The sequence below is a fragment of the Sinocyclocheilus rhinocerous genome, unplaced genomic scaffold (genome assembly GCF_001515625.1).
Source record: "Sinocyclocheilus rhinocerous isolate Xijiao unplaced genomic scaffold, SAMN03320098_v1.1 scaffold3595, whole genome shotgun sequence".
NCBI lineage: Eukaryota > Metazoa > Chordata > Actinopteri > Cypriniformes > Cyprinidae > Sinocyclocheilus > Sinocyclocheilus rhinocerous.
Window position 1 is genome coordinate 277429 of NW_015664998.1, and position 18812 is coordinate 296240.

The 18812-nt window shown below is 38.2% G+C and overlaps 1 protein-coding gene across 4 annotated transcripts in view; it reads left to right on the forward strand.

Annotated features, from left to right (window-relative positions):
- The window catches only part of LOC107730716 (EMI domain-containing protein 1-like), a 75061-nt gene that overhangs the window by 32107 nt on the left and 24142 nt on the right, over window positions 1–18812 (forward strand). For all 4 annotated transcript variants that reach the window (XM_016541603.1, XM_016541602.1, XM_016541605.1 and 1 more), the window contains exons 4-6: window positions 16104–16193; window positions 16656–16717; window positions 16943–17069. In XM_016541603.1, the coding sequence (XP_016397089.1) occupies window positions 16104–16193; window positions 16656–16717; window positions 16943–17069 (279 nt within the window). The remainder of the gene's footprint in view (window positions 1–16103; window positions 16194–16655; window positions 16718–16942; window positions 17070–18812) is intronic.

Sequence of the window (18812 nt, forward strand, 5' to 3'; positions counted from 1 at the left end):
AGCAAGTCTTTATTCTAATTTTTTCTTACCTGTTGCTAACGCAGCCAGTGTTGTCGCCATTGCCTTTCCCCTTGTTGACACTGTCTCTTGAGCGAGTCTAATCTTCTGGTCACTGGTCCAAATCTAGAAACAGTGCACTCCCTTCTTGCTCATTTCCGTTATTCACTGTTTGAGAGGAAGGGTTGCACTCGCGCCGCGCCGCGCGTTATAGATGGGTCTTGAGACTCCGGGCTTTCAGGGCTTAACTCAGGAACGGGAGCCCTCTCTGGGCTGGACGTGGAAACCGGAGCCTTCTCTCTTCGGAGTTGCACAGTCCCAGATCCGTAATTAGCTCGGCCACGGTGCAGGGGGCGGAGCTCCTCTCCGTGCTCTCACTGTCCACGGCTCTCTCCCTGGTGGCTCTCGCACCTGGTCTGACTATCCGAGAGGCTCTGACTCCGTGGCGATCCTCAGCTCTGTCGCACTCCTTGGCGATGGCTCGTCGGTCGCGACGGGCTCGGGCTCTCCGTCATCGGTGGGCTTGGGCTTGGGCTTGCGCTCCGCGCAGCGGGGAGATGGTGGGCTGGGCTCTGGGTCTGGCTGTGTTCTGGATAGACACTCTCCAGACACCGGATAATGACTTCCCTCCAGCTCAGTCCAGAGGTGTCTGGGAGGTCGACGGGATGATAGTAATTTGCCCCAATCCAGAACAGTGAGTTCAGCGCATCGTCGTTGAACGCCATTAAATTGGCGAGCTGACTGAAATCAACCGCATACTCCAATAGGGAAAGGTCTTTGTGGGCATATATATTGTGTTATGCCCATGTAGTCAACATAACTACTTATCATTTATGTGTAGTTTTCAAAAATGGTAGTTTTAGTTTTATGGACAAATAGCACTTTTAAAGAGCCAAAAGGTCTACAAGACAACCTAATTTCCTTAATTCCTACTTAATTTGTGAATTAAAAAAATGATAAACATTCAAATAAAAGCACAGCAGGTCGGAAATGGACCGGTGATTCAGTGCAACAAGAGACACTTTGTTTCTCTCCCTCACTCTCTGTCTTTACCCCCCGTCATCTACCAATTTAATTGTGCTGAATCTCCGCTAAATGAATTTACAATTTAGACTGAAGTACTCCATGCATTACAGCCAATCAAACAATGACTGTGGAGAAGAATCTTAATATAAGATAATTAATAATACAGATCTCAGATAGGGAAAAAAAGCTATATTTCTACCATTCTCTCTGCCTGCCACAAACTACCTGACAATTGTTCCTTAACGATTCCCAGTAAATTCCTTAAAATGGTAATTTGTCATCTTGTCACTTCATTTGTGACCTAAAATTCCTCACTAGAGGCATCATCAGATAAATTAATCACTACCCAGGATCCATTTCTCCATTTGTCCCTTGTGCGCGCTATTATGTGCTAGCTCTCTGCCAACGCTCTTCATTTACATATATTTAATGGCTTATTCGTGGCTGCTTGTGTCTGACGGTGTGCATTAGTAATTTGCCCCGATCCAGAACAGTGAGTTCAGTGCAGCGTTGTCGAACGCTGTTAAAACGGCGAGCTGGCTGAACTCAACCGCATACTCCAATAGGGAAAGGTATTTGCGGGCAAGGGAAGTGAACTTTGCGGTGAGGAAATTAATGGGGAACACGGGGAAAAACAGAAAACAAACACTGTAGAAACCACGGAAAACAAATGAAGGGGAAAACGCAAATAAAGTTACTTTATCTTGGTCGGGTCTTCTGTCACACTCTGCTGGAAGGAACGATGGAGACATGGATAACATAAACGGTATTTAATTAGAGAATCACAGGGGTAAATCCACAACAGGAACAGGGGTAAACACACATAATCCAACATGTAGACCCGACAAAGACAGAACGCAAAGGCTGGGACTTAAATACATGGGGTAATTAGAACTAAACAACAAGACACACCTGAATCAAATGAACCTTCAACGAGAGGGAGAAACTGGGTCACGGAGCACATGGGGAGGGAAAACACAACAAAGACAATCCAGGGGCGTGACAGCGGGGTTTAAAACAACATTTCACCCCACTGGACTTTCATTGCATGAACACAAAAAAACATTGAGACATTTTATTAAATTACATTTTATGTTCCATTGAAGAAAGAAAGTCATACAGGTTTCTGAACGACATGAGCGCGAGTAAATGACAGAAATTTTCACTTGCAGGCGGTATATCCCCTTAAAGGGGTCATATGATGCTGCTAAAAAGAACATTATTTTGTGTATTTGGTGTAATGAAATGTGTTTATGCGGTTTAAAGTAAAAAAAACACATTATTTTCCACATACTGTACATTATTGTTTCTCCTCTATGCCCCGCCTTTTTGAAACGCGTCGATTTTTACAAAACGGTAGGTGTGGCTGACTCTGAACTTTTATAAAGAATATCTCTTTGGATTTGAGACTTTAGTCTTTGCAACTTTACAGATCTTCTTTATGCACCAAGAGCTTGTAACACTCCAAAGAGAAAGGAAAAATTGAAATCGCATCATATGACCCCTTTAACAATAGCAATATTGAAATTTATAAAAGTTGCTTTATTTGTAGTTTTGCCTTTGCACAGCAAAATTGATTGGAATTTTAAAGAGGCTGACAGGAAAGGTGGGGGGAAAGAATCAGGAAATGATGTCAACAAGCTTGTAGAACATATTCAGTATGCCATGTGCAGTAACAGAAATATATGTCTGCACATGGATAAAAATGTCTGCTAAATAAATTAATGTAACTAATGTGAACTATAGTTCAAACTATGAGTGTTTCATTGAAGCAGTTATGGGTCTCAGCTGTCCAGTTGTGACCACTAACCACATCAGATGTGAATACTACTGTAGGTGATAACAGTCACACCGCAGGAGCATCCTTTGTTGCTGAAGAACTGACACTGACCGTGTCTGTCCACCTGAGATGCAGACCAGATGTAGGCGTGGAGTAAAACAAGAAGGAGAGAAAGACAAAGATAAAGAGAAGAAGGTTAGATGAGGTCAGATAAGAGATAATTACACCTGTCTAGATAACACTGAGAACAAGAGTTTGCATGTGTTGTGTCCTGATGGCAGAAAGAGGGGGGAGAGATAAGAAGCCTGTCCTTGTGATAACAAGAGCTCTTCTCACACACATACAGAGTTCTTGGCACACAGCAGTTCGTTCAGCTCCAAGCACTCACAACCTCAGTAATGTCTTGTTCCTACTCATCTCTGAGTGCCTGTCAGTCATGCCAGTAGCCTGGAGAGTTGAGAAGGGATTGACCTCGGTGATCATCTTATGTGATGCTTACTAGAGATCAGGGCTGTTCAGCTGGTGTTCCATGAGCCAAATCCAACCCCTCACCCTTTTGATACACAACTGTAAGGATAAAAGAAACTCAGATACTTTGATCTCCTGAGAAACAGACAATACACTGGCATCTTCAAGACACCCCACAGAGGGGTGGTGCAGGAAACGCCTCTCTCACATATGCATCAGTGCCTTTTCATCTGCTCCCTCCACTGGATTCACTCAGAATGGTCAATAGTATAATGTTCTATAAGATTTACAGTCATGTGTGGTATCATTTGAACAGTATCAGGGCGAGTGGTACAATGGCCTTAATCTTACAAAAGTAGGCTAAAAGATAATACAGATCCTAAGATACTTTGATTACTGTAGAGGGTCATTCCATGCAAATTACCTTTCAAATGTCAGAATAATTAGAGACCGACAAACAACCAATTTGCCTTTCAACCTAAATTCGAGGTAATACTAAAATGGAGTCAGATTAGATAATAAAATGGAGTCAGATTTCAGTTAAACCTAAATTGAATAACTCTGCGCGCTGAAAAGACCGAACACGCAAGTGACCTTCATCCACCACTGGATACCTTCCTTGGGCCAAGTGTGTGGACCTTACACAACTGATTTAGCAAAGCATCAGCAGAGTTAAAAAGTGAATTAATTGACTATGTTTGGTTCTGTAAACTATGTCCTGAACATCATCAAATCACGTTCATTCAGTGCAAATAGCTAAACGTTGCACTGGTAATTGTATTGTTTTTTGTATGTAAAATGACAGTTCTGTGTTAGATTATGATTTTTATGTGGGTTAATATTGTAAAAGATTTAAAAGGCTTTAGAAGATTTTTTAATTTTTTTAATTTTTCACATTTTTTTTCAGGTTGTAAACATTAACCGTAAAATGTTAAAATGATCATGTATGTTTTTATTTTCATAGTAAAGTTTATTTTTTATTAAAACTCTTAAAAAAGAAGTTTTTTTGTTGTTTGGCTAGTTTATGATGTTACGTCAGGGTGTCATGGTAACTTGTTACTTACAATAAAAATATTAAGAAAATGTCCCCGAAAGTAGCTAAAATGCTCTGTGGTCTCTAATTTTGTACTGTGAAATAGGGTAAGCATTCATGGCTTACTGCCATGCTTTGCAGTATGAAGTATTTGTACTGTGCATATTTTCAGATGACTGCTATATTTGCCAAATTGCGCATTAAAGAAATTAGAGCACTGTGCATGTGCAATGCAACATGCTTTACCGTCCATGTACAGTGTGACAAATTTACATTCATTGCATTTGGCAGATACTTTTATCTAAAGCATCTTGCATTGCATTTTTGTTATACATTTAATGTGTTAGTATGTTCCCTGGGAACATGGCATGGTTCCTCTACAAGAATAACTAAAACATTTCTTCTTCTTCTTCTTCTTTATGAATTATTTGACAAGACTGCCATAACCTCAAGACTTTTTTTTAAGCAATTAAAATGCAAAATATAGATTTTATTTCTGAGATGATTATTGGATAACAATTACTAGATAAAACATACTGAGGTCATGCAACACCAATGAAAAACGCTGCATACTGCATATTATTTACATGTTTTATAGCTTGTATTTAATTCTTAAAATTGTTATATAGGTTTTTCTTGAGTGTTGCATTCTGTAGTATGCGTTTAGTACGCTTCTATACTCTATCTATACAGGTGTCTATGCTCATCAAGCTCTCGCCAGGTGTTATTTTAGTGTTAGGCTCGAAACTCAAGCACACGGTTCAGATGAGGTGTCAGAATTCCTGCACGCAAGGATCAAGCTCTGTAAGAATGCCTGTGTGCGAGTGTGTGCATATGTGTGTGCCAATTCACAGGATGTGGTTCTGAGAGTCTTTGTTGAGAGTCCTTGAGAGCAACTAGGGATGTTAAAAGAGTTTAAGCTGGATGATTGTTGCTCGTTGGTTAAGATTCTGTGCTTAACACAAAGATCACAGGTTCACTTTCAAATAAGATGATAGGAAGAGGTCAAAATTTGATCCTACAATTGGCTACATCAGCTTTTGGACATCATGGTTATGGTACAATTAGTCCTTTTATTAAAGTCACTTGAAAACCATCTGCTGAATTAGTTAACTAATTAATTTCCTACTACTTGTTTCACTTTTGTTTCAGTTTTTTTATAACCATTTCTTACTATGTGTCAGTAAGTAGTAATAAAAAATATCAGTCAGCGTGAAGTCACCCATTCCTCACAATTTACTGTTGTGATTAATGCGTTTTCTGTCAAACACATTAAACATAATTAGAAAATGACTTCAGACATCACACTCGGCAAACAATTCCCATTGTGTAAAGCTTTCACTGTGACCTTTGACCTCTGGAAATAAGACGTCCAGAAATAATCCAGAGAAATGCACAGAATGTACAGTATTCCGAAATCCATTCAGGACCAAATTATAAAAGAAGCTGCAGCTGCAGCTCTTTGTTTCAAGCTCTGTAATGTCTTGGCTTTGTATGTGAGTGTTTTAATTAGGTTTTTACTGACTTAAACATGAGGAAACAGTGAGGTATGATTGCTCATGTGACTTACTATGGGCAGCCGCAACCACAAAGGACACTGCAATAGCTCCAGTAATCGTCTATGGCCACCCTGAAGTTCATCGACCACTTAGACTCTCTTTAACTCTGACTTTGAAACTAATTATATACACACCGGCACGCACACATGCATAGACACACTAAATACCTTTGGCTGACTGGGTGAGTGGGGAACAAATCTTCTCGTTCACATAGTGGAAGTTAGCTTTGGCATTTAAAGCATTACATAGTGAAAGGTCCTTTTTAAGAAGTTATTTTAAATGGAGTGATAGTGATTCTTGACTGGGTATGTTTCCGTTTTATGAAAAATAATAATAAGCGAGGAGACAAAGTGAGAATGATTTGTCAGTTATTGTTAGTCCTTCCTAATGATCAAATCATGCTAACATTTCCAAACGGCAAAACATCTGTATCACATTTGGACAGTAATACTGATCTTAACCTCATGTTGAGTGAAATTCTAATCTGTTTGCAAAAAGAGGTCTTCGGAATAACTGACATCTCAGAAAAGAAGTTACATGTGTTCTGAAGCACAATTACAGCACATGTCATTAGATTATATAAGCCCCAATTTTTTAATGCTTTCAAAAACATTCGTCCTTTTTAGTCTCAGCTGCCACCACAACAAAGAGCATCTTCTGTTTGCAAGATGGCTGGCGTGTTGTCTGTACAGTATCAGTTTTGGGGCTACACTCAGCGTATATGTCTGTTCTGTTTCAAAGTTCTTTGTATTACTATTGCTGTTAAGTTGCATATGCTTTTTTTTTTTTTTTTAGTAAAAAAGTCTGTGTTGTTTATACTGTCTGCACACCATCATTATCCAGAGGGACTAATAACCAAATGCTTTCCAAATCTTCTAGACAGTTTTTTCACCTTATTTCGAATGACTGTGGAATTCTACATTTCTACAGGGATTGCGTTTTAAGAGTCTTTTCACTCTCAAGGTCAGCTATTTTATCTTTGCTTTAAAATACCTTTTGACCTCTGGCAGACTAACCCAAAACTCTCCTCTCAGTCCCATTTAGGCCTTTTGTAGCATAAACTTGCTGAGTAAAAGTCAGATTTTCCAAACACTTCCAAAGCAGATTGTCGAAATTCCATCATGTGAATCCAACTTTTTTTTGTAAAGGAAATTATCTCAAATTGTGAGACAGGTTTTGTAGAGTTAGATGCCAAAAATTGGATCATATGCTGCTCCATGGCCTAAAGCAAAGGTATTCTTTCGAAGAGTGAAATGAGGCAGAGGAAGGCTCTTTCCACACAGTTTGATGAGTGAGCGTATATTCATAAGCACATTAATGCAGGTTTATGATCTGTGATTAAGACAGGAGATGCTGCGAGGAATATTGGAACATGCGTTTTGTGCTGACAGGGAGAACTGTAATGTTATAATGATATAGTTCCTGGACCTGACAGTAGTTATGGCATTGGCGGGATAACATTGTTTTTGTAGTGGACCTCAAAATGTTTTTGTTATTTTTGGGGGGTTAAAGGCAGGATGAGATTTGGACATCTTTGCTGCGCTCATATGGCCTGCAGGTCTTATTAAAAATCATGCTGTACTTACAATGCAGCTGGTGGCCAAAAATACTTTGTGAATTTGGTCTGAACTCACTGTGAGCGAACTCAATAAAACCTCTGCAGAATTTAACAACACAGGCTCTAGATTTAGTGGAACCATTTTGGTTAAGATCTTTTTTTTTTCTTGTGGAACAAGCAGGTTCCTCAGAAGATCTGAGTCTGTGTCATCTGTTTTGGCTAGTGGTTCAGAAGGATGTGCCACATTTGGAATAGTACTTCTGACCTTGATCTTCACACAAACCACAAAATCTCTTCTTTTCTCTTCCTTAATTAGAACAATAAGCCACTTGAGGTTATGTCCCTTAGCTGTGGTTAAATCACTATAACACACAACCTTGCGTGGCTTATTGCTTTTTATATAACTAATATATGGCATCAATATATTGTGCATTCCTATGTTATTCCAGATATTAATATTAATAAATGTCACCGTTTATTGAAAATAGGTGCCTTTTATCATATTTTCCTTGTCGCCATTTATTTGTATATTTATTTTTATCAGTATCATTCAGTGTTGGATATATTTGCGTGTTTTGGATATTGTGCAAGATTATTTTTACTTTTAGATTATCTATGCAGTCAAAGCTAAAGTTAATCTGTAAAAACATGAATAATTGAATAGCACTATTAAAATGAATCTTTGGAAGTCTCTAAACGAATAACCATTTTTCATGCTGTTCATTATAATGTTATGATATTTTGTAGTGTTTACTTTTAATTTATTTTTAACTTCTAATATAATTTTAATATTCTTCACTTAACTGTTTATTGCTTATAAAATGAAGAAAATAACTGATCAGTATCAGCCAGAATTTTAATATCAGTTCAGCCCTAGAATAAACAATTATTCTACCAAGTAATAGTTCATAAGCCTTTTCATAAAACTGTTCTTAGGTTCATAAAACTTTAGGCTGTTTTTGGTTGTCAAGCAACTTAAATGAGATTACTATTTCTGGCACAATAGGACAACTGCAGCTCCTTCTTCTCATTTAAAGTCTGTATTGGTGGTACGTGCTTCTTTTAGGCTCTACTTTACTTTTTTAAGGCTCTGTCCTTGATGTCTGTGTTAATTTCTTGCATGCTGAGGAGCTGATTTTGTGAGGTCCAATATATGGCAGGCGTTGTTTTCCTGTGCTTGTTTTGTGAATCTCTTGCGGTGGCGTGTCCGCTGAGCTGAGAGGTTTTTAATGACTGCAGAGAGTTTGGAGTGGTTGGTGTGGGTAGCTGAGATGATTCCTGCCTGCCTGTCTCCCTCACAAACAACATTCTGTGGTTCAGACAAAACCTTTTTTTGGTAGCGCCCACTGTTGTTTCTTTTAGGAGACAATTGGAAGGAGAGGGGGTGTCGGCTACTGAATTGCAGAAGTGAAAGAGTTTAAGGAAACTGTGTGAGACAAGGGCACAAGTGACATGGGCTCACGTCTGGCACGAGGTCAGCCGAGGTCATGAGACAAAGACATGAAAGGGGTTTGTGTTTTATGATGATGGGAGGAAGATCTGTATGTTTTGTGTTTCTGCCTAATAAAGAAGAACAAGTGGGCCAGCCTTCTTTCTGTTTAACATCTGTTTTTTAGTGTGGGAGGAAGTGTCTGTCAAAGAACCAAGAGGCGGTTCTGCGGTGTGGAATGTCTCAGGAGCTTACAGTACGGCTGGTCTGTGGCCTACATGGTTACACATGCTCACAGGGCTTATTTTAGATCTTCCACAGACACCACATGACTGTTTGTCTCCTGTAGAAAAGTGTTTCCATCTTGTACCCTTTAAAATGTGTTTTCACACAGAGGCCAGAGGATATCAAAGCAGATGGCCGGCAGCCTCCTCTTTTAGAATCTTTTTGAGAGAAGAGGCTTAAGTGGTTTCAAAACCTGACACTGTTATTCAGGAAACCGCTTTTTAGACACCATTTATTAGTGGTGTTTACTAAAACAAGCAGGCAAGGATCATTTTGAAACATCCCAGAGCACTTTAGCAACCATTTGGAAAACACCCAGATAGTGTATACATTTATTAGAATTTCAATGGATTTTATTTGTTTAAATTAGTAGTTCTATATACTGTTTGTGGCCACAATTCAAGTGCAGTTCAAATTCAAGAATTTAATTGGAATATAAATGGCATTCCACAGGTGAACACTAACCACTAGGGCTGTGCGATATTGAAGAAAAATGCGATATGCGATATCTCATTAAATAATGCGATATGCGATACGATAATGCTTAAAGTGCCACATGCTCAGATGAAACAGTTTTACTCAGCTGTTGCCGAGTCAGTTCTGTGAACTTCTATAACTATCTTGTGTGATATATATATGGTTATTTTTATGTATGTATGTACCAATAGTTCCTGTAAAACCACAACAAATTCCTTGTGTTTGCAAACACTTAAGTGGTGAATAAAGCTCATTCTGATTCTGATTCTAATAAGAAAGCACCCCTACAACAACTTCTGAAAGTGAGCGGTAGTGTTTTACTCAAGCATTACATAAAAATGTCATTTTAACATTAGTGTAATCATTTTAACATGAGTTTAGGAACTGAATAATAAAAAGGAAAAATAAAACACTGCTTAGTATTTACTCTTTGAATTCAATATGCACCGATTCTTATTTAAGCTACAAAAGTTATTTAGGTAAGAGCAGAGAGTGATTTTCTCTTTGTCTTTTGTTCATGGCCCCAAATATTGCAAGCTGTAGCGATATGCATATTGAGATATGTACATTTGCGATATTTCGATAATTTCGAAATATTGCACAGCCCTACTAACAACTTTTTCTAATTATAGAAAATAATTACAACTACATAAAATTTAGTTTTTATTGCAATTCTTACTGTAGTTTTCATTGGAGATACTGCAAGAGAGCTCATTTTTTTTAGTATGTAAAAGGAAGAGAAACAAAATCAGAATAACAAGGTCATGCACTCAGAAAGAAAACAAAGCCTTTTGTTTTCTAAGTTTACAGTCTTCATTGCGTCATAGAGTCACAGTTGTTAGTTAATTAAAAATTAAGTCCACTTTGTTGAACATGTGTGCCAGAGAGATTTGCTGTTGCTACAGGATTAATGTGAAACACTTTTAAGGTTTACATTTTCTTAGAAACAGTCCCAGCAACACTGCCTTAAAGCCTTCACTCCAGGAGTGAAATGAAAAAGTGACGCAAATTGCTAAATCAAAACCATGCAAAAACACTATTTACTCTTAGTGTTTAAAGTTGCTACTGCATCTAGGGTGAACTAGGGTAAATGTATAGCAAAGAGTGAGAAAAGGGAGATATTACAGTTATTTCCCTGTAAAAGATTAAGGGCTGTTTGCAAGTGCACATCTGGATGCTTATGACAGGCACACATTTAGAGGAGGGACGATTAACTTATGCAAGATGAGTAACGGTTGTCACACAGAAGACTGTGAAACACTCATGTCTGCAAGCTTTGTAGTACTTGAATGTCAAGATGGGCTCCAATTCTGGTCTAATCTTCAAGTCCCATTGCATTATGGGTAATATGTGCAGCCAGCCTGCTGCTTTCTATAGTTTTGTCTTGCAGCAGTGGCAGTAGGTGTAGTCAGAGACTAAGGTATAGAGTGTGATTCAATATGAAGTGTGTGGGTGTGTGTGAAGCCAGACTAAAGTGTGTGTTTGTGTGATCATGAGGGAATGTTGACTGATGAGGTGAGATGTATGTATGTAGGAGGTGAGTTCGTCCCCCTCCCCTTCATTTCCCTCCGTCACTCCCTCTCTCCGTCTGTTCTAGCTTGGCTTTGGTCTGTTCCAAGACCTCCAAGGCTGCACCAAGTATTCATCGTATGTTTTTGGGCCAGGTGTGTGCTGCTCTTTCTCTATTTCTGTCTTAAAGTGATAGTTCACCCAAAAATGAAAATTCTGTCGTCATTTACTCACCTCATGTCATTCCAAAGCTGTATTACATTCTTTCTTTCCTCTGTGGAACACAAAAGAAATTGATTTTTGTCAATACAATCAATGTCAATTGGGTCTATTGTTGAGTCGGACTCTCATGAATATGTAGGTTAATATCCATACTGCTCAAGATTGAATATGAACATCAGCAGTTACTTTCGACCTTCAGCTATGGACCTTATTTTGAATAGCTCAGAAACAATGTAGTCTGTGTGGAACAGAAAGAGAGAGAGACATGAGTTCCTTTCCCCACTCTGTCTTAAAACACAGAGACTGCTTTCTCAGCACAAGCAACTCCCTGTAGACTCGACATTCTATAGGGCGGATGCGGATCTTGTGAAAAGAGAGCAAGCATGACTTAAAATTCTCCATCCCACACACACACACCCTTACGCAGGCATACACACCGACCTTACCTGCTTTCATCACTAACACCTGGTCTCTAATGAGCTTGTGATGCTGAGGGCAGCAGTCTTCGCTGACAGAGATAAATGGAGACTTATTTTTCCATTTTTTTTGTCCTGTTCATCTACAGATGTGTGCTATTTTCTCCTCTCTACTATACTCAGATTTTAATTAGGTTAAATAAAGTCTCTGTTTAGTTTGAAGCCAGTTGGACTCTAACCCCATTAATAGTGCTCTAAACCCTTCAGATGTTCAGTCAACACAGCAAAGTATTGTCTTTGTAAATGGACTGGATTTGGATGTGGTCTTGTTTTAGATCAGCTAATGCATCTAGACTCTCAAAGCTGATTGTAGTTCAGTATTAGGAGTATGAGTGAAGAGGAATAACATAATCATCACTTTCCATAATCATCTGTTTCATACTGAATTTGTCTTGCAATGCAGATAGTGGCGCTTGACTCTTTAAATATGAGACTCTAACCACCCTGAGGGAAATTAAAAAAATTATCAAATAAAATGTATAATAAAAAATATAAAATAAAATTAAAATGTTTTTTTATAAATTTCAATGTGTAATTAAAAAATAATTTTAAACATACTTCTTAATGTATTATTTAATATTTATTTAAATTCATTTTAAATTTTCTTTACAAAGTAAATTTTCTTTAAAAACTGAATAATATAATTATTCAAGAAACTCCAACACTTTTATTTGCAACATGGCAAATTCTTGTTTTTGGCCACTTTTTAGGACTAGGTTTAGTAGATTTTTCCCCATTCTTATCGACCTTTAAAGGGTTAGTTCACCCAAAAATGAAAATTAGGCTGCGTTTTACTCACCCCCGAGGCATCTTAGGTGTATATGACTTTCTTCTTTCAGACGAATCCAGTCGGAGTTATATAAAAAATTGTCTTTGATCTTTCAAGCTGTTTAATGCCACTCAGCGGGTGTTGCATTGCTTCAGTCCAAAAGAACTTAAATAAAAATCCCAAAGACAATTTTTAATATAACTCCGACTGGATACGTCTGAAAGAAGAAAGTCATATACACCTAGGATGCCTCGGGGGTGAGTAAAACGCAGCCTAATTTTCATTTTTGGATGAACTAACCCTTTAATTTTCCTGTTATTTTAGTAGGCAATAAATCACTGCTCTAGAGCATGAACTTTCTGTGCCATCCTGTGACCGTGTGCCTAGGTTTATTTTTATTTTGAGAGGAGAATTAAGGGCTGACCTTGGGCCATTAATAATTTCGGGGCTAAGCAAGAAACAATATTACTGTGAGTTATAGTGGCCCGCTGCATACCCATAATTCTCCAGGCACACTCCTATATTTCCTCTGCTGCTTGAATGAAAGATCAGTAATGTCATCGTCCTAATGCCCTTAACCTGAGACTGAAGTGAATGATCTCTGTATGACGACTCTCTTTCTGTCCATTCTGGACAGTTTGTCAAAATAATGCACCCACACATAACTTTACACATATTCCCACACACTGCATCATAACTCAGGCCTCAGACACACACACACAAACTCTAGGCACTTCCTTCCACAAACTTCTGTAATTGTATATAAGCTGATAAACAGGAAAACCTCCCAGGATAAATACTCCTACACTTCATGCTGTTCCTGAAAGCAAAAAGAGAATCCACTGCCTTTTTTCAGTGCTGGGGATCCTCTTTCCCCTTTGTGATATTTTAGTATAATGAACTTGCCGATAACCTTGTCCAACTTTTTCCCAAGCATCTTAACAGGAAGTGACCTCGCAATGGTGTTAAGAGCACTCAACCTTTGAACTATCTACCATACACACACACACACACACACACACACACACATTCACATGCACCTCTTTTGACCTCTCAGAGCTGAGAGAGTTAGATTTTATCACATGCTCTGATGTCACCAGCCCCTCTGCTCCTTAAAGACTAAGAAGGAACTTGGTTATTTAAAAACCTGCCAATAAAATCAATGGCTACTCCCACCTGTATACATCCACACACACCCAGGGGTGAGAGGTCAATCTCACATACATTTGCAGGTTGACGTGACTCTTGGCACTCTTAAGGGGAAGTATATTAATAGTCCGAGAAGGGATATTACAAACCTGGGGGTGGTTGAACTCTCACTCAGCTCAGTATTCTTAAGTTGAATGTGAATGTGATATATTCAGCTCAAATATTTCAATTTAAATATAGATTTAGGATTGCGTTAAAGGGATAGTTCACATAAAAATGAAAATTCTCTTATCTTCTCATCCCTGCGTCTAATCCATGCACAAAAGAAGATATTTTGTGGAATATCAGGCTGTTCTTTCCCATAAAGCAACAATAAACGGCAAGTTCTAAAAATGACCTAAAAGCACCATAAAGTCAATTAAAGCTGCTGCTTTTTTGTTCTTTGTAGACAAAAGTTTGACAGCCCCTATATGCATTTGTTGTATGGAAGAGAGCAGTGTGGACAATGTTCAAAATGTCTCTTTTTGTGTTCCACAGAAAGACTCATCTAGTGCCATTGCTGGGAGATGAAAGGCTGTTAGCATTTGCGTGTGGTTCGCTTAGCTTTTTGTGTAGAGTTGCTTTTGGAAAAAGACTTTAGAGAGGTGGAAAGGTCTATATTTTAAAATCACAGGGACATTTGGAACAAAACATAACCATCGGTAAGAGCAATGTATTATGGGAAATTTCCTTTCTGTCTCCCCCGCACACACAAAAAGTAAATCAAAGGAGGTTCCTGAAGGGAACATTTATCCCAGGTTTCACGGTTTAACTGCAAAACCGTTACCATCCCCTTCTCTCTGCTGGTGAGGTCTGTTTAACACAAAACATTGTGTCTTTCTCTTTGAATTCTGTTTTGATTTACCCACCAAGGTAGCTAAAAAAAAGTAAACATTTTCTTTTCCCATTGCGGTATCTTTCTTACATCTTGACTTATTCATGTGAACCCATTACATTTTCTGTCGGAGACTCCAAGTCCAGGATTCCTGTACCAGGTCTGAGAGCCATGCAGGTGCCACTTCATTGGTTCTGGTTCTGCTGCTGCTGTGGTTTAGCTACGTCAGAGCGGCTGAGCAGACTTCCTGTCCCTAGTCAGTAATGAAGCTCTGAACTGGGTCAGTTGTTTATGTCTGGAGCACCTGAGCTAGCCACAAACTGCCTAATATAAGATACGTTTGCTGAAGTAATCTGAAACAGGTCAGTCCATGGAGTATTAAAACTTCTCACTACCTTAAAAAAGACATAGAGGAAGAGAAGGAGAAAGAGGAGTTGGGGAAAAGTGAATTCAAGTCCATTTAAACAGTACAAGGAAACCATTGTTTTTAAATGTATAATGATTTTGCACAATAAAGTAGAGTGCTGCACAGATGACATATTTTTGTAGGCCAAAACCCAGAAATCAGTTATTATTTATTAAAGATGCGTTTCTCATATGAAAAGTGATTCCTGGATCCTCCATGCACATTTGTATCCTGTTCAGCCCACCCCTGTGGACCCTTCCCCTCGTGCCAGGGTTCTGTGTGGGCTTACCTGTCAGGGAGGCCCCTCTGTGCCTTTCCTGTCTCTGCAGATATGAAGCAGCATTATTAGTGCTTTTCAGAGCGTAACTATCCCAATACAGAGCAAAAGCCAGGAATTAAATATATACTGCTGCTTGGTTTCAAATTCGATCCCGAGCACAGAGATTCTGAAAAAAATTTTTGGCTTCTAACAAAGTGCGCATCGTTTGTTGTTGGTCAGTTGTATATTGGGATATTGCATGATTATTCATGATGATTTTCATACCTAAAGTGGCCTCAAAGTACAATATTAGCATTTCATTGAATAAAAAAACAATATCAAACCAACAAAATATAATGTTGTATCTGCAAAAAATTATGCTAAAATTAATTTCTTTTTTCTACCCATTTTTCTACCCAAGTTCACACAATCCTAGCAAAGTAACCACAAGTGTTTTTCATCAGATTAACTGTGGACACAGGGTTAGGTTAATTTTGAACTGCATATGTATTGAATTACTGTATGATTGGAAACCTAACAAAATTATGTAAATGTTTTACTTGGGAAAAAGTATAGTAGCGTTTAAAAATGTGGGGGTGTATAGATTTTTTTCACGTTTCTCATATGCTCACTAAGGCTGCATTTTTGTCATATGCTTTTTTTCATATGCCAAAAATTTGAACAGTACTCATACATTTACAAGTGTGATTTCACTGTCCAAAAAACGTTTTTGGAGACACTGTTTATTGTATGACAATACCATGCTTTTTGTTTGTTTTTTATTTGAGGTCTTGTCTTCATTTTTTCAATTTAATCTCTGTATGCAGGATCATCAAGTAACCTGGTTGCCCAGGAGGCTGTAAGAAAACAGGCTACACTTCTGAAAGCTGCTTCTAAAACAGGAGAACATATCTCAAGTAAGAACCAAACCTCAAATCTCCATTATCAACTCAAAATATGTTCCACTTGACTTCAGCAATGAAAAAGCCCAATTAAGACAAAAGCATTCATAAAACACCTTTAAAGGAACTTGTCCATCTGGAACTGTTATAAATTGTACCTAAGGCCCTTTGTTGCAAGACTTAATGATGAAACTGGCTTGTAACAGTAAACAGCCCACTTGTGTTGGCTATTTTGAGTTTGCATGCACAGTTCTTTTAAACTGCATATTTTCGGACTGATTCCTGATTAGTTTTTCAGCATGCACATTTTGTTTATTCTTCATCAAAAATTGATAAGTGCTAAAGTGCTAAAAAAAAATCCATACTGCAGAAAACAACACCACTATATTTAAAAATAACTTGCTTTGGAAAGAACACTGTGAAAGCTGTTATTGATCTAATTGATTATGACATGTCTTTTCCCCCCACCTCTCTCAGACTGTCTGAATTGCAGTCGTATCACAGCCCTCACAGATCGTGTTAGCTCTCTGGAGGCCAAGGTAACGTCACATCTTTCACTTTGAGCTTCTTTCAGGGGAAATTCGCTAAGAATGAATTGCATCCATTGGTAGCTTTATTTATTTCTACCTCAGTGTTTTATGATGCTCTGTCCTCGTCACTCCAGTACTCCTTTATCACTGAAACAATCCCCATTGAACACAGTTTAATCAATCACCCTTTGTGCCTTCTCTCTCTCTCTGTCTTCCTGTTGCTCTTTCTTCCAGGTGCAACTTCTTACCGCCCCTGTCTCCACCTCTCATCGACAGACGCAGTTTAAAAATGAACCTGACTCCTCCTTCCTGATGGGGGCACCACCTGCCAAAGGTTCTCCTGGGGCCCAGGGTCCAGCAGGTATGTTTATCACTTTGTGTTACAGAATAAAGTGCAGTTTTATTAGGGGTGTTTTCTTTAGGACTACATGTGAAGCACACAGTCCTGTTCCATTGATTTTAATGGAGCAAAGATTGATGTTCATTGGACAAAAGGCCACTGTTCCTGTAGTTCCGTGCCAAGGTCAGTGGTTCAAAGCCATGCATTTGACCATGGCTAAAATCACATAATTTTGAAGTGTATTCTTAATGGCAGTTTAGCACTGGATCCACTTACATCCAGTTACGGAGAAAACTTTTTTAGCAATAAGCATGTGGAGAAAATCCCATTCCCTATAAAAATAGTGATAATCCCAGAACCCACCCACATTTTCATTTATCTTCCAGTACAGTTGTTTGGGATTTCACTGGGGAGAGATTAGAGTAGATGCGTGTGTGTTGGACGATGTGAGCACTGATGGTTGTGGGTGTTTTTGGGTGATTGCCATGGTGCATGTGGCTTTGAATTGCACCAATTCATTGCCAGTTACCATAGAGATGTAGAACTTAGACATTAAAGAGGCTTGTGAGGATTTGAAAGGGCTAATTGTATAGTAAAAACTGTAGGACTGCACTTGACACTGTGTCACAGATGTAATTTCCACCAGCCAAACTGACCGCAGACTTTTTAAACAGCCTTTGTTCTGGAAATATTTTTTAAAACAAATTGAAGATAAGGACTCCCAAACAGGATAAGCTCCTTCATAAAATATAAATCATCTATACTTCAAAGTCACATGATCCTTCAGAAATTAGTCTAAGATGCTGATTTGCTGCTCAAGAAACAGTTCACTCTTAAGAAAAATGGTTCTAAACAGTACCAGAAAAGGGTTCTTCGGCTTGTAACAATAGCAGAACCCTTTTTAGTGCTAAATAGAACCTTTTTTATAGGGTTCCATATAGAACCATGCTTTGAAAATGCTATATAGGACCTTATTGGTTTTATAAATAACCTTTTTTGTTTCTCTCTGCAGATGATGAGGTTGTAGGATGTAACAGCATCTGAACTGCATAATTGAGTTTAGACTTACAATGTGTCTCCTTTCATTTGTTTATGTGAAAACAATTGTTTATGAAGGCCAATGTGAGCACTTCACAATGTTAAAAGGAAAAAAGTAATATAAAGTCAAGGGATAGCTCGGTATGTTTATGCATAAACCCTAGTAATAAAAAATATCTAACAAAATGGACCAAAAATTCAATATCTTTGTTACTTAGTGAAGACTTATGAAGACCAAAAGCAAAAATGGACAGTATGTGAGCCCTTCAAAATCTTAAAAGAAAAAAGTGATATAAAGTCATGGGATAGTTTTAATATTTATTGTGACTGGGTATGTTTATATAAACCCAAGTAATAATAAAAAATATCTAACTATATGAATTATAAATTCATTGTCTCTTTTACTTACTTAGTGGAGAAGAGGAGAGACATTTCCACAGCTTAGCAAAGCTGCACACACTTATATGTGACCAAAAACTAAAAAATACAAATAAAAGAGATAAGAACATGTTTGTTTGGAAGCCAGTCACATTTTTAAAGTTAAATTTGTATTTAAATTTTAAGAATGAAATCATTTACCTGTTGAGGGTGTGTTGACAGTCTGTGTGGTTGGATCACTGAACTCCAGAAAATCAGAAATGAAGTGCTTTGTCAGTTACAGATTTGAAAAACCAAAGGGCGGGAATAAAGAACCCTAAGCTCTAACACAAAGAACCATTTCAGCAT